We start from the raw sequence: 12,831 nt of genomic DNA on the forward strand, positions 1-12,831 counted from the left end.
GTTTGTATGCAAGACAAGTTCCTGGCCAATGCCCATCATACAAAAATTAGAGGTTTTGTCTGTGGAAAATCCGATCGTGTGTACGAGGCTTAACAGTGTAAATTTGCTGTTCCCTCAAAATAACTCAACACACAGCCATTAATGTCTAAACTGCTGGCAACAAAAGTGAGTACACCCCTAAGTGAAAATGTCCAAATTGGGCCCAATTAGCCACCCCCCCCCCGGTGTCATGTGACTCGGTTAGTGTTACAAGGTCTCAGGTGGTAATGGGGAGCAGCTGTGTTAAATTTGGTGTTATCGCTCTCACTCTCTCATACTGGTCACTGGAAGTTCAACATGCCACCTCATGGCAAAGAACTCTCTGAGGATCTGAAAAAAAGAATTGTTGCTCTACATGTGGGAGTCATGCTTGTAACTTTTAGCCTTGCAATGACTCATGGGACTTGTAGTTTTGCAACAGCTGGAGGGCCACCAGTTTGAGACCCCTGGTCTAGGCTATAAGAAGATTGCCAAGGTCCTGAAACAGAGCCAGCGCACGGTGGCCAAGACCATACACAGTGGTTTAACAGGACAGGTTCCACGCAACAGGCATTGCCATGGTGGACCAAAGAAGTTGAGTGCACATACTCAGCGTCATATCCAGAGGTTGACTTTGGGAAATAGATGTATGACTGCTGCCAGCATTGCTGCAGAGATTGAAGGGGTGGGGGGTCAGCCTGTCAGTGCTCAGACCATACACCGCACACTGCATCAAATCGGTCTGCATGGCTGTCGTCCAAGAAGGAAGCCTCCTTTAAAGATGATGCACAAGAAAGCCCGCAAACAATTTGCTGAAGACAAGCAGACTAAGGACATGGATTACTGGAACCATGTCCTGTGGTCTGATAAGACCAAGATAAACTTATTTGGTTCAGATGATGTCAAGCGTGTGTGGCGGCAACCAGGCATGTGTGGCGGCAAACAGGTCAAGCATGGTGGTGGGAGTGTCATGGTCTGGGGCTACATGAGTGCTGCTGGCACTGGGAAGCTACAGTTTAGTAATAATATAGTTAAATCATACATGATTTAATCATGATTTAACAATATTATTACTGGCCATTATATGGTTCAGTATATACATGTGTATATATATTATATATCACTCTAAATAATTCTTATTGATTTTTGATTAGATCTCCATCTTGTGCCTTGTGTTCGGTTAGGGGATCCCTTTCCCTCCGGGATGGGCCATACTTCTTCTGGGCCACCAGCATACATGCAGTTTTGGTAAGATGATGCATTTTCTCTGGGGGGGGGGTTCGCGGTAGACGCTCATCACTATTACATGTTACTGTATACTATTTTTGTTAATTTTGTTTTATTTTTTTCCTCATTAATGTACACACAGCACCCCATATTGACAGAAAAACATAGAATTGTTGACATTTTTGCAGATTTATTAAAAAAGAAAAACTGAAATTTCACATGGTCCTAAGTATTCAGACCCTTTGCTGTGACACTCATATATTTAACTCAGGTGCTGTGCATTTCTTCTGATCATCCTTGAGATGGTTCTACACCTTCATTTGAGTCCAGCTGTTTGATTATATGGATTGGACTTGATTAGGAAAGACACACACCTGTCTATATAAGACCTTACAGCTCACAGTGCATGTCAGAGCAAATGAGAATCATGAGGTCAAAGGAACTGCCTGAAGAGCTCAGAGACAGAATTGTGGCAAGGCACAGATCTGGCCAAGGTTACAAAAAAATTTCTGCTGCATTTAAGGTTCCTAAGAGCACAGTGACCTCCGTAATCCTTAAATGGAAGATGTTTGGGACAACCAGAACCCTTCCTAGAGCTGGCCGTCCGGCCAAACTGAGCTATCGGGGGAGAAAATCTTTGGTGAAAGAGGTAAAGAAGAACCCAAAGATCACTGTGGCTGAGCTCCAGAGATGCAGTCAGGAGATGGGAGAAAGTTGTAGAAAGTCAACCATCACTACAGCCCCCCACCAGTCGGGGCTTTATGGCAGAGTGGCCCGACGGAAGCCTCTGCTCAGTGCAAGACACATGAAAGCCTGCATGGAGTTTGCTAAAAAACACCTGAAGGACTCCAAGATGGTGAGAAATAAGATTCTCTGGTCTGATGAGACCAAGATAGAACTTTCTGGCCTTAATTCTAAGCTGTATGTGTGGAGAAAACCAGGCACTGCTCATCACCTGTCCAAAACAGTCCCAACAGTGAAGCATGGTGGTGGCAGCATCATGCTGTGAGGGTGTTTTTCAGCTGCAGGGACAGGACGACTGGTTGCAATCGAGGGAAAGATGAATGCGGCCAAGTACAGGGATATCCTGGACGAAAACCTTCTCCAGAGTGCTCAGGACCTCAGACTGGGCCAAAGGTTTACCGTCCAACAAGACAATTACCCTAAGCACACAGCTAAAATAACGAAGGAGTGGCTTCACAACAACTCCTTGACAGTTCTTGAATGGCCCCGCCAGAGCCCTGACTTAAACCCAATTGAGCATCTCTGGAGAGACCTAAAAATGGCTGTCCACCAACGTTTACCATCCAACCTGACAGAACTGGAGAGGATCTGCAAGGAGGAATGGCAGAGGATCCCCAAATCCAGGTGTGAAAAACTTGTTGCATCTTTCCCAAAAGACTCATGGCTGTATTCGATCAAAAGGGTGCTTCTACTAAATACTGAGCAAAGGGTCTGAATACTTAGGACCATGTGATATTTCAGTTTTTCTTTTTTAATAAATCTGCAAAAATGTCAACAATTCTGTGTTTTTCTGTCAATATGGGTTGCTGTGTGTACATTAATGAGGAAAAAAAATGAACTTAAATGATTTTAGCAAATGGCTGCAATATAACAAAGAGTGAAAAATGTAAGGGGGTCTGAATACTTTCTGTCCCCACTGTATATATATTTGTAGTCAGAGTCTTCACTTGGAAATGCGATAATACTAACTACCAAGACCTGAGGTGTGCCTTGGCCTAGCTGGTCAGTATGTCTAAAAGAGGGCAAAAAGAGACACGAAGTAGGTGTGATGTGAAAGCTTCAATGAAGGGCCAGCAACAGCCATCCGTCCAGAGAATAGCAAAAGCCTGGATGTCTACCAAAAAAGGGGGATTACGTATGAAACTGCTAAAACAGGGAGTACCTCCAGCACCCCATGTAACTGATGAAAAAAGAAGGGACCCCCTGTTCGAGACCCACATAGTAGCCTTCAATCCCGACTAATATCCAGTAAAGGGTTTAGGATATGAGCTTGATATGGAAGGTAAACCTGGACATGGGAACAAACTGTTCCTAGTGAGAGGATGCATGGGGAAGGCAGAAAGAGCTGACCAGAGGAATATTGCAAAGAAGGACGAATACTTGATCCGACACCGTTACTGTGGTACGGTAATGAGACCATGAACCCCTGGCTTGTCCCTCTATTCTAATCATGGGGAAGTTGTAAGTGTAGTAAAGGGAACTGCCTAGAGCACCAACTAGTAACTGCGCCAAGGGTAGGAGACAGGAAGACAAACACCACGAAAACCTGGCCGGTAACTGGTAGCTGTGCCAAAGAGAACATCCCTAACTACCCTTTATGATGGCTTAGAGAGGGTGAGCTGCAAAAATGGATAGACTGACAGGAGTTTGTAGGGGCCTGAAATGCTGGTCACCTGATAGATACTTGATAGTGTTGGCAGATGGCCAAATCGCACAGGCAATATGCAGTGAGAGCCAGACACATGAACCTATGAAACCTTCCCACCCTTGGTAGAAGCCCTCAGAATACTCTGGATAAAGAACCATTGGCCAGATTGATTGCCTCTGACCAGGCTAGCCCCCAGTTCCACATGCCCCTGTTGAAGAAATTCCAACATCTCCTGCAGGCGCACAGAGAAGAGCAGGAGCCGGGGTTGCAGCTGACACCTCCGCTCTAGCCGAGCGGGCTATGATCCCCTCCATCCTGTCTGACAATTGTAGCATGGACGTTAAGAGCGCACTAAGAACCGCATGAATCTAGGTTAAGAATTATGCATAGAAACATGTTCTGTGCTGGTGGATAGAAGAGGTTGGGACGGAGTTTGGAATAACAACCTAAAAAGTACTGCCCCACCCCCCAGCTGAGGCCGAGAAAGGGGTACACCAGTGATAAAACTCAGCACTGAGTTTGGTATGGTCCCACCCCCAACTGATGGGGTGATCCATGCACTGAACCCCCATGTGGCGTTGGAGAGATAAATGTGAATTTGGCGCTTCCGGAACGCGTGTCATGCCCTGACCTAAGGAAACGCAAACTAGAGAAATGAGAACAGACAACCAACCCATGAACAACAACACCCCTTCGTACCTGACAAGTGTGAGGATGTAGGTGCAGAAATGACAAGACCAACAGCGCGTGAATGTGAACCTAATGACAACACCACCCTAGAGTATGCAGTAAGAGAGCCCGAGCAACCTGCAGCGAAAAGACAGGTAATTAAAAACGAACACTCAGGGCTGAGGTACCCACAGACTGTGGTGGGTAGTAGTAAAGGTGTAATGGTGAATGTGCATGTATGACGTATGGTATACGGGCAAGAAGATTGTGGGATGACAATCAATTAAAAATTAAACCTCAGCCTGTATGGATCCGTAGGACGTGACAGACCCTGGATGTGAGCACTAGCTAACAGAATTGCTACGAACTAAATACTACGAATGAAAGGCTACGACAGAAAACAGACAGGTAGCAAAACTGAACCCTCCAGGCTAGTGCACCCACAGACCGTGGCGGGTAGTCGTACAAGTGTAATGAAATGAACGTGCATCGTATGACGTATGGTATACGGGCGAGAAGATTGTGGGACGACAATCAATTAAAACGAAACCTCAGCCCGTATGGCATGACAGACCCTGGATGTGAGCACTAGCTAACAGAAATGCTACGAACGAAAGCTATGACAGGACAATGCTACAAAAGAAAGCTACACAGGAAACGCTACGACAAGACAATGCTACGAAAGAAAGTTACACAGGAAATTATACGACAGGAAAGAAAGCTATGAAAGGCAAGTGCAATGACAGGAAAAAGCTACGAATGAAAGCTACGACAGGAAGACGCTACAACAGGAAGACGCTATGACAGGAAGACACTAGGACAGGAAGACACTAGGACAGGAAGACGCTAGGACAGGAAGACGCTAGGACAGGAAGACGCTAGGACAGGAAGACGCTACAACAGGAAGACGCTACAACAGGAAGACGCTACAACAGGAAGACGTTATGACAGGAAGACACTATGACAGGAAAATCGATACGAACAAAATGCTACAACAGGAAAATGCTGCGAATGAAAATGCTATGAATGAAATGCTACGAATGACATGCTATGAATGAAAAAGCTACGAATGAAAATGCTGCGAATGACATGCTATGAATGAAAATGCTACGAATGACATACTACGAATGAAATGCTACAAATAAAAGTGCTACGAATGACATGCTACGCATTAAATGCTACGAATGAAAATGCTATGAATGAAATGCTATGAATGACATGCTACGAATGAAAATGCTACGAATGAAAATGCTACGAATGACACAGTACGAATTAAATGCTATGAATGAAAATGCTACGAATGACATGCTACGAATGAAAAAGCTACGAATTAAAATGCTGCGAATGACATGCTATGAATGAAAATGCTACGAATTACATGTTACAAATGACAAGAACGCTATGACTGGACACGGTATGACCAAGATGCCGAGGCTGGTCGCGCTGGCCAACTACACTAGGACGGCCCTGCAAGACTGAACCCATTAGACTGGAATGTCATGAAGGAACATGAGTGACAGCACCCGCTATGACAGTGACACACTATGAAAGCCCAGCTAAGACAGGATACGCTATGACAGGAAGCTATGACTTGAAAAAACGCTGAAACTGAACATACTGTGACAGAACAGCTATGACCACCTGCTGACAAACCGCCATGACAGAACATGCTGTGACTGAACATGCTAAGACAGGACCATGCTAAGACAGAAAGATTCTGACAGGAACACGCTAAGACAGGAACACGCTGACACAGGAACACGCTAAGACAGGAACACGGGCAAGGAATCCTATGATCCGACCATGGCAGTGGAGCTAACCCACCAACCAGCACCCCCCCTATCCTGTTACTGCCCTGAGTGACCCCCACCCCCCCTCTCTGCAGCTTGAAAGGGGGGGGGCGTGCATGGGGCAGGGGCGGCAGAAGAGCTACTAGATTTTGTTTTTATTTTTTTTAACACACAGAAAAAGCACCAATATTTACACCACAAAACAGGTATTTCCCTGTATTAATTCCCCGTCCTTTGTCAAAGCCGCTCAACTAACCCCAACTGCAGGTAATTGCTCCATGTGTGGTCACATGTGAACAGCTGCAGAGCCTGTCATTGATTGTATGGCTGATTGGCTGCAGCTCATGAATACCTGGCTGTACAGGCCGCAGAAATGCTGATCTGGGTGTTGTATAGCCCTGGACGGCCGTGTGAATGAGTGAAAAGAAAAAGCTGGTTGCAGCTTTATCAGGCTGGACTGAATGAGTGAAACGGTGGATATTGCGCTGGTATGCAGTCGATTGGAGGGATGAAGGTCCACCCCCCATCCAAAAGCCAGAGTCAGAGTATATGGGCCCCTGTCGGCATGAGGAGCCGGGAGATAGAATTCCAAATGTACAATGTGTGCAGAAGTTGTCTATTATTATGTGTACTGTATTGTATTGTATTTGGACACATACTTAGCTGCAGTGAAGCCCCAGCAGGAGACACTAGCAATAGTACAGCTAGTAATAGTACAGCTCAAATCATGCATTGATTCCCGCCCCATACAGCCCCTGGGCGTGGTTATGTAAATTAGACCCAGCTCCTAATGTTCTCTAGGGCCCTCTCCCCCCTCCCATTCGCTTCTCATTCGGTATGGAAGGGGTGACGACATGCAGGGATATCCCCTCCCCCTGATAGACTAGGGAGAAAGAGGGAGGATGGATGCCCCCACACCCCCTTTCCCCGGCACGAGCACAGGGGAAAACAGGCGGGTGCCCCCTCGAAAATGCCGGATAGAGCATGTAACGTAGGCAGGCGGCACCCGGAGAAGCGGGCGGGCGGCCGGTCATCCCCCTTCCCGGCATGAGCACCAGGAGAAAGCGGGCGGACGGCCCCCTCGTGGATCTGTACAGGGAGAGAGGAGCTGGTAGGCGGCCGAACCCCCCCCCCCCGGCCTGAGCCGTTGTTCTGCCGAGAAAGTTCCCCTCGGCGGATAAGGACCCCCCTCTACTGCGCAGGCGCAGCGCTTGCACAGTAGGAGCCGGCGGAAATAGCCGAAGCCGAATAGAATAGAAATCAGCTGTACACGGCGCCTGTAAGAGGGCCCCTCACGGGCTCACTTTGCTCGCCAGGCTTCGGGCACGGCCTCGCTTCGCTCGGCACTTTTTTATTCTCCCTCTAGGTCCACTTGGATGGTGGGGCTTCAACCTGGACCTAGGGCGCAGGCGCCGTGTACAGCTGATTGAAGTTTTTCATGTTCGGCTATTTTTGGCGGCTCCTAGTCGTTCGTACTGCTCAAGCGCTGTGCCTGCGCAGTACAGGGGGGTCCTTATCCACCGGGGGAACTTTCTCGGCAAGACACCGGGGATAAACCATGGGGTGATAAGAAGGTGGGCGGTCTCCCTGGAGGTGCCCGGCGTGAGCACTGAGAGAGGAACCGCCACCACTGTTGCAGCCGACCGTCGCTCAGCAAGGACCCGGAAGTGACGTGTGTCGGCGTAACCCGGAAATGGTCCGACGAAGGATCTGATGGAGGAGGAGGGATATATAGCCCTCAGACTCCTCCTACAAATCCAGGCTAGCCTGCGGCCAGCCTTCAAACATACAGTATACATACATTATGTATATATATTATATATATATATATATATATATTTTGATATTAATGTATGTTTTCATTATACATAGTTATATGATAATCGTTATATAAATCCTGATGTGTATGTACTATCTAGCTTCTGAAGAAGCGGTAAAACTTCATCCGTAGAGCAAGCAATGCACATGTGGTATTCATGTTCTAGATGCCACACTTGTGTGACTATGGAGCATATGTTTGTCTGATTATCCTAGTTAACTTTTAAAAATCATTTTGTATCGTATCAATATATGTATTCTTGTATTAAAAATGTATACAATTTAATTTGTGACTGTCCTTTGCAGTTATTCTACGGTACCATTAAAGTCCATGATAGCCCCCCCCCCACCACCACCACCACCATTTGTTCTTCTTCATATTGCTGGGACGAAGGTACCATAAGATTTAATATTATTGTGGCACTCCTCTTCATTACATCTGACTATACAATCTCCTTTGGATTTACAAATAAAAATAATATAGAAATGTAAACTTACTTGGGCATTTTAAAACGTCAATACTTCCAACTTGTTTGGGAATTTCTATGCCAATTTTGGACCTTTAATTATAAATAATTGAAAAACAAGAAATACATTTAGTATTTCAGTGGTGCTGATATAATTTCATTGTTTTATGTGGCCCATCCCCCCAAAAAAAGGTTTATCTGAACCAAGGAGCAAAAATGAAATATATTGCAGCTTACTGGTCCTTATATGTGGTGGCACCATTAGTTTTACTTTTTATAGTCTTTTTTTTTCACCTGGTAAACCTGCCAGTAACACAATTCCTGTCCTAGGCTGCTCTCCTGACACAAACTACAGACACCTCCTATCTCCATTAGAAAAGGGGAGGGTCTTGTAGTTTACAGAAGAGAACCCGTAATGAGACTATTCAGTGCACGGGAAGGTATAAGCATAATAGATTCCTAGCAGGGTTAACAAGTATAATCTGAACTTGCCAAAAATGTTTTTAGTCTAAAAAAGAAAAATATTGTTGCCAGCAGATCTGAAGACTTATAAACTGCAGTATATTACTTTTTTGTTCTTGGATGTAGACATTAAAGGACGGGTTCAGTTAGAAAATAAATCTTCTCATCTCTACGCCCTTGGCCTCCAACCAGTGGTGGACCTTCATGTTGTAGAACATTAGCCAGCCACACAGCCTCTATGGGGCCTGGGGCAGAGGGAGGCCCAGTTAGGGCCAACAGGGGTAAGTTGTCTCACTTAAACTGCATTCACACTTTTACGTAGTGGGAACAAGCGAGCGATTGGCACTCGAATTTGAATGTCACACATAGGGCACATGGTGGGCTGCCCTATGCGCGTTTGTTGGCCGAAAAAAAACTCATGCTTCTTTTTTTGGGTGACAAGTGTAGCATGTTTTTAAAATTCGCATTTTTCCCCCAGTGGCATTGTGCGACGATTGTAGCAAAATAGCAGTGCGCGTTCTGTGTTATTAGGGTTGGGAAGGGGGGAGGGGAACAGTTCGAAGAATGAACTTTAAAATGAACCTGTCCTTTAAGGCAAACATGTGACAGTATGATGAAACCATGTATAATAATATATAATAATAATAATAATAATGTATAATAATATACATTAAATAATGTATAATACTAATGTATAAGTAGAAGTTATCTTCAATAAAAAAACCAGGGGTGTATTTAGCGCAGTATCACCCCAGTATCATTTTTTAGAGCCGCCGGTCGGCTCTCTTGCAATAGCAATCGGAGCAATCTTGTAATAGCAATTGCAGCAGTGTAAAACACAAATAAAAAATGAATAATGAAAAAAAAAAGTAAGTTCCCCTGTCCTCCCATGCTTGCACGCCAAGGTGAGCGCACGTATGCAAACATCAATCATCCCACACATGTGAGGTATCACCGCAAACATCAGATCATGGGCAGTAATTCTAGCACCAGACCACCTCTGTAAATCTAAAGTGGTAACCTGTAAAGGCTTTTAAAGCGCACCCTATAGAGAGCAAAATTTACATGTTTGTTGCCGTTGCACAGGCGTGCACAATTTTAAAGCGGCTGGAGTGGGACAAATTTACAGATCCAGAGAAAAGGCAGCTGAAGATAAATAAAAATATTACACTCAACTCTGAGAATAACATTTTTTTTTCATTAACCTATAATTTCTTTAAGTTCCGATGAAAGTTGCTGATATTTACAATGGGAGCTATATTAACCAGCCAGCTGATCAAAAAAACAAAACGCATTCAAGGTGGATGGGGAAATCCATTGCTGCGCTATTGCATTTTAGCAGTGGGACTCCTCTACTGCTAGAAAACACTGATCAGTGCTGCAGCTGGTTGGCTGCAAGCATTGATCAAACAAATATATACCAACAGTCCCATTTGGGAGGAGATCAATTCCTTTCAAACAGGAACGGCCATACATGGATCGAAATTCGTCTGGTTACTGTTGAAACGGCCAATTTTCAAACCATATATGGCCAGCTTAATACAGGAGGTATACAATGTTTTACTGGCCAAATCACCAGGTGAAAACAGAGAGGGAAAAAAGCCTAAAAAAAGAAAACCAGTGAAGCCCCTACATCTAACGATTGGTAAGCTACAATATATAACATTTTTGGATGTGGGTTTAATACCACTTCAGTATAATATAACATAACCGTATACTGGACATAAATATGGGCTCTACTGATGATAAGTAGGGATGGGCAAATGGTTCGGCCTGACCATAAGTTCGGGCCGAACTTTGGTTGTTCGGACATTCTGAGAACAGCGAACATTATGCTGTGTTCAGGGCAAATTTGAAAGCTGCGGAACCCCGTTAAAGTCTATGGAACACCAACATGAAAAACCAAAAGTGCTCATTCTAAAGGCTTATATGCAATTTATTAGCATAAATAAGTGTTTGGGGACCCGGGTCCTGCCCTAGGGGACATGTATCAATGCAAAAAAAGTTTTTAAAACAGCTTTTTTTTGAGAGCAGTGATTTTATTAATGCTTAAAGTGACATAGAAATGATAAATTCCAGCTTGCTGACCGGCTGCCGCAGTTGTACTGCAGCAGAATGGCACGGGTAGGCGAATTGCCGTCATGTTACGTCGATCCTTCTGGTGGCCACTAGGGGCATGTGCGCAGCTTGCCCCCATAGCCGATAAGAGTGCCCGGCGGTCTCGATGACTGCCGGGCTCCGGCGATCGCTCGTAACATGGAGAGAACTGGGATCTCTGTGTGTAAACACAGAGATCCCGGTTCTCTGAGGGAAGAAGTGACAGATCGTCTGTTCATACAAAGTATGAATAGCGATCTGTCATCTCACCTAGTCAGTCCCCTCCCCCTTCAGTTAGAACACACACTAGGGAACACAATTAACCCCTAGTGTTAACCCGTTCACTGCCAGTGCCATTTTTACAGTAATCAATGCATTTTTATAGCACTGATCGCTGTATTAATGCCAATGGTCCCAAAAATGTGTCAAAATTGTCCGATGTGTCTGCCATAATGTCGCAGTCACAATAAAAATCGCAGATCGCTGACATTACTAGTAAAGAAAAAAATAAAAATGCTATAAAATCTATCCCCTACTTTGTAGACTCTATAACTTTTGCACAAACCAATCAATATACACTTATTGTGATTTTTATTATCAAAAATATGTAGAAGAATACATATCAGCCTAAACTGAGAAAAAATTTGCTTTTTTTTTTTTTAAAAAAAAAGGGGGATATTTATTATAGCAAAAAGTAAAAATGTGTTTTTTCAAAGTTGTCGCTCTTTTTTTTGTTTATAGCGCAAAAAATAAAAACCGCAGAGATGATCAAATACCACCAAAAGAATTTTTTGTGGGAAAAAAAGGTTAATTTTGTATGGGTACAACGTCGCATGACCACACAATTGTCAGTTAAAGCGACGCAGTGCCGAATCGCAAAAAGTTCTCCGGTCAGGAAGGGGGTAAAATCTTCAGGGGCTGAAGCAGTTAAATATTATGCCTGGGGGGGTGTCTATAGTATGCCTGTAAAGTGGCACAGTTTTCCGTGTTTAGAACAGTACCACAGCAAAATGGTATTTCTAAAGGAAAAATTGTCATCTAAAAACTGATTGCGGCTGCAATGAATTGTTGGGTCTCGGTAATATAGATAAAACTCATTGAAAAATATGGCATGGGAACCCCAAACCAAAAATTAAATAAAAATTGCGTGGGGGTCCCCCCAAAATCTATACCAGGCCCTTCAGGTCTGGTATGGATTTTAGGGGAACCCTGCACCAAAATCTTTTTAAAAATGGCATAGGGGTCCCCCCAAAATCCATACCAGACCCTTATCCGAGCACATAACCTGGCAGGCCGCAGGAAAAGAGGGGGGGACGAGAGAGCGCCCCCTCCTGAACCGTACCAGGCTACATGCCCTCAACATGGGGACGGTGCTTTGGAGTAGCCCCCAAAGCACCTTGTCCCCATGTTGATGGGGACAAGGGCCTCATCCTCACAACCCTTGCCTAGTGGTTGTGGAGTTCTGTGGGGGGGGCTTATTGTAATCTGGAAGCCCCCTTTAACAAGGGGACCCCCAGATCCCAGGCTCCCCCCTATGTGAATTGGTAACGTGTACATTGTATCCCTAACATTTCACAAAAAAAAAGTGTGAAAAATAGTAAAAAAGACAGGAGACACTTTGGGACAAGTCCTTTATTAAAAGATAAAAAAATAAAAATGACGAGCTCCATCGGAGGCTACCGTCGAGTGACGCTTCTTCTTGGTGACAGCTGTTATATAGCTGAGGGCGGGACCACCCGGTGACATAAATGGGTGACCTCGCCCCCCTCTGACACCACGTGACATCAGAGGAAGGTGGGGTCGCCCGTTTACGTCACCGAGTGACTCTCGCCCCCATCTATATAACAGCTGTCACCAAGAAGAAGCATCACTCGGTGGGAGCCTCCCATGG

At 44.9% G+C, this 12,831-nt stretch overlaps 2 protein-coding genes across 4 annotated transcripts in view; both read right to left on the reverse strand.

Moving 5' to 3' along the window:
* Positions 1-12,831, reverse strand: part of LOC141114281 (NXPE family member 4-like) — a 319,509-nt gene that overhangs the window by 236,562 nt on the left and 70,116 nt on the right. The gene's annotated exons all lie outside the window — the stretch shown is intronic.
* Positions 1-12,831, reverse strand: part of LOC141114280 (NXPE family member 1-like) — an 80,429-nt gene that overhangs the window by 48,815 nt on the left and 18,783 nt on the right. The window contains exon 3 of the mRNA XM_073607877.1: positions 8,413-8,474. Coding sequence (XP_073463978.1) covers positions 8,413-8,474 — 62 coding nt within the window. The remainder of the gene's footprint in view (positions 1-8,412; positions 8,475-12,831) is intronic.

Source organism: Aquarana catesbeiana, linkage group LG12 (assembly GCF_042186555.1).
Source record: "Aquarana catesbeiana isolate 2022-GZ linkage group LG12, ASM4218655v1, whole genome shotgun sequence".
NCBI classification, from domain to species: Eukaryota; Metazoa; Chordata; class Amphibia; order Anura; family Ranidae; genus Aquarana; species Aquarana catesbeiana.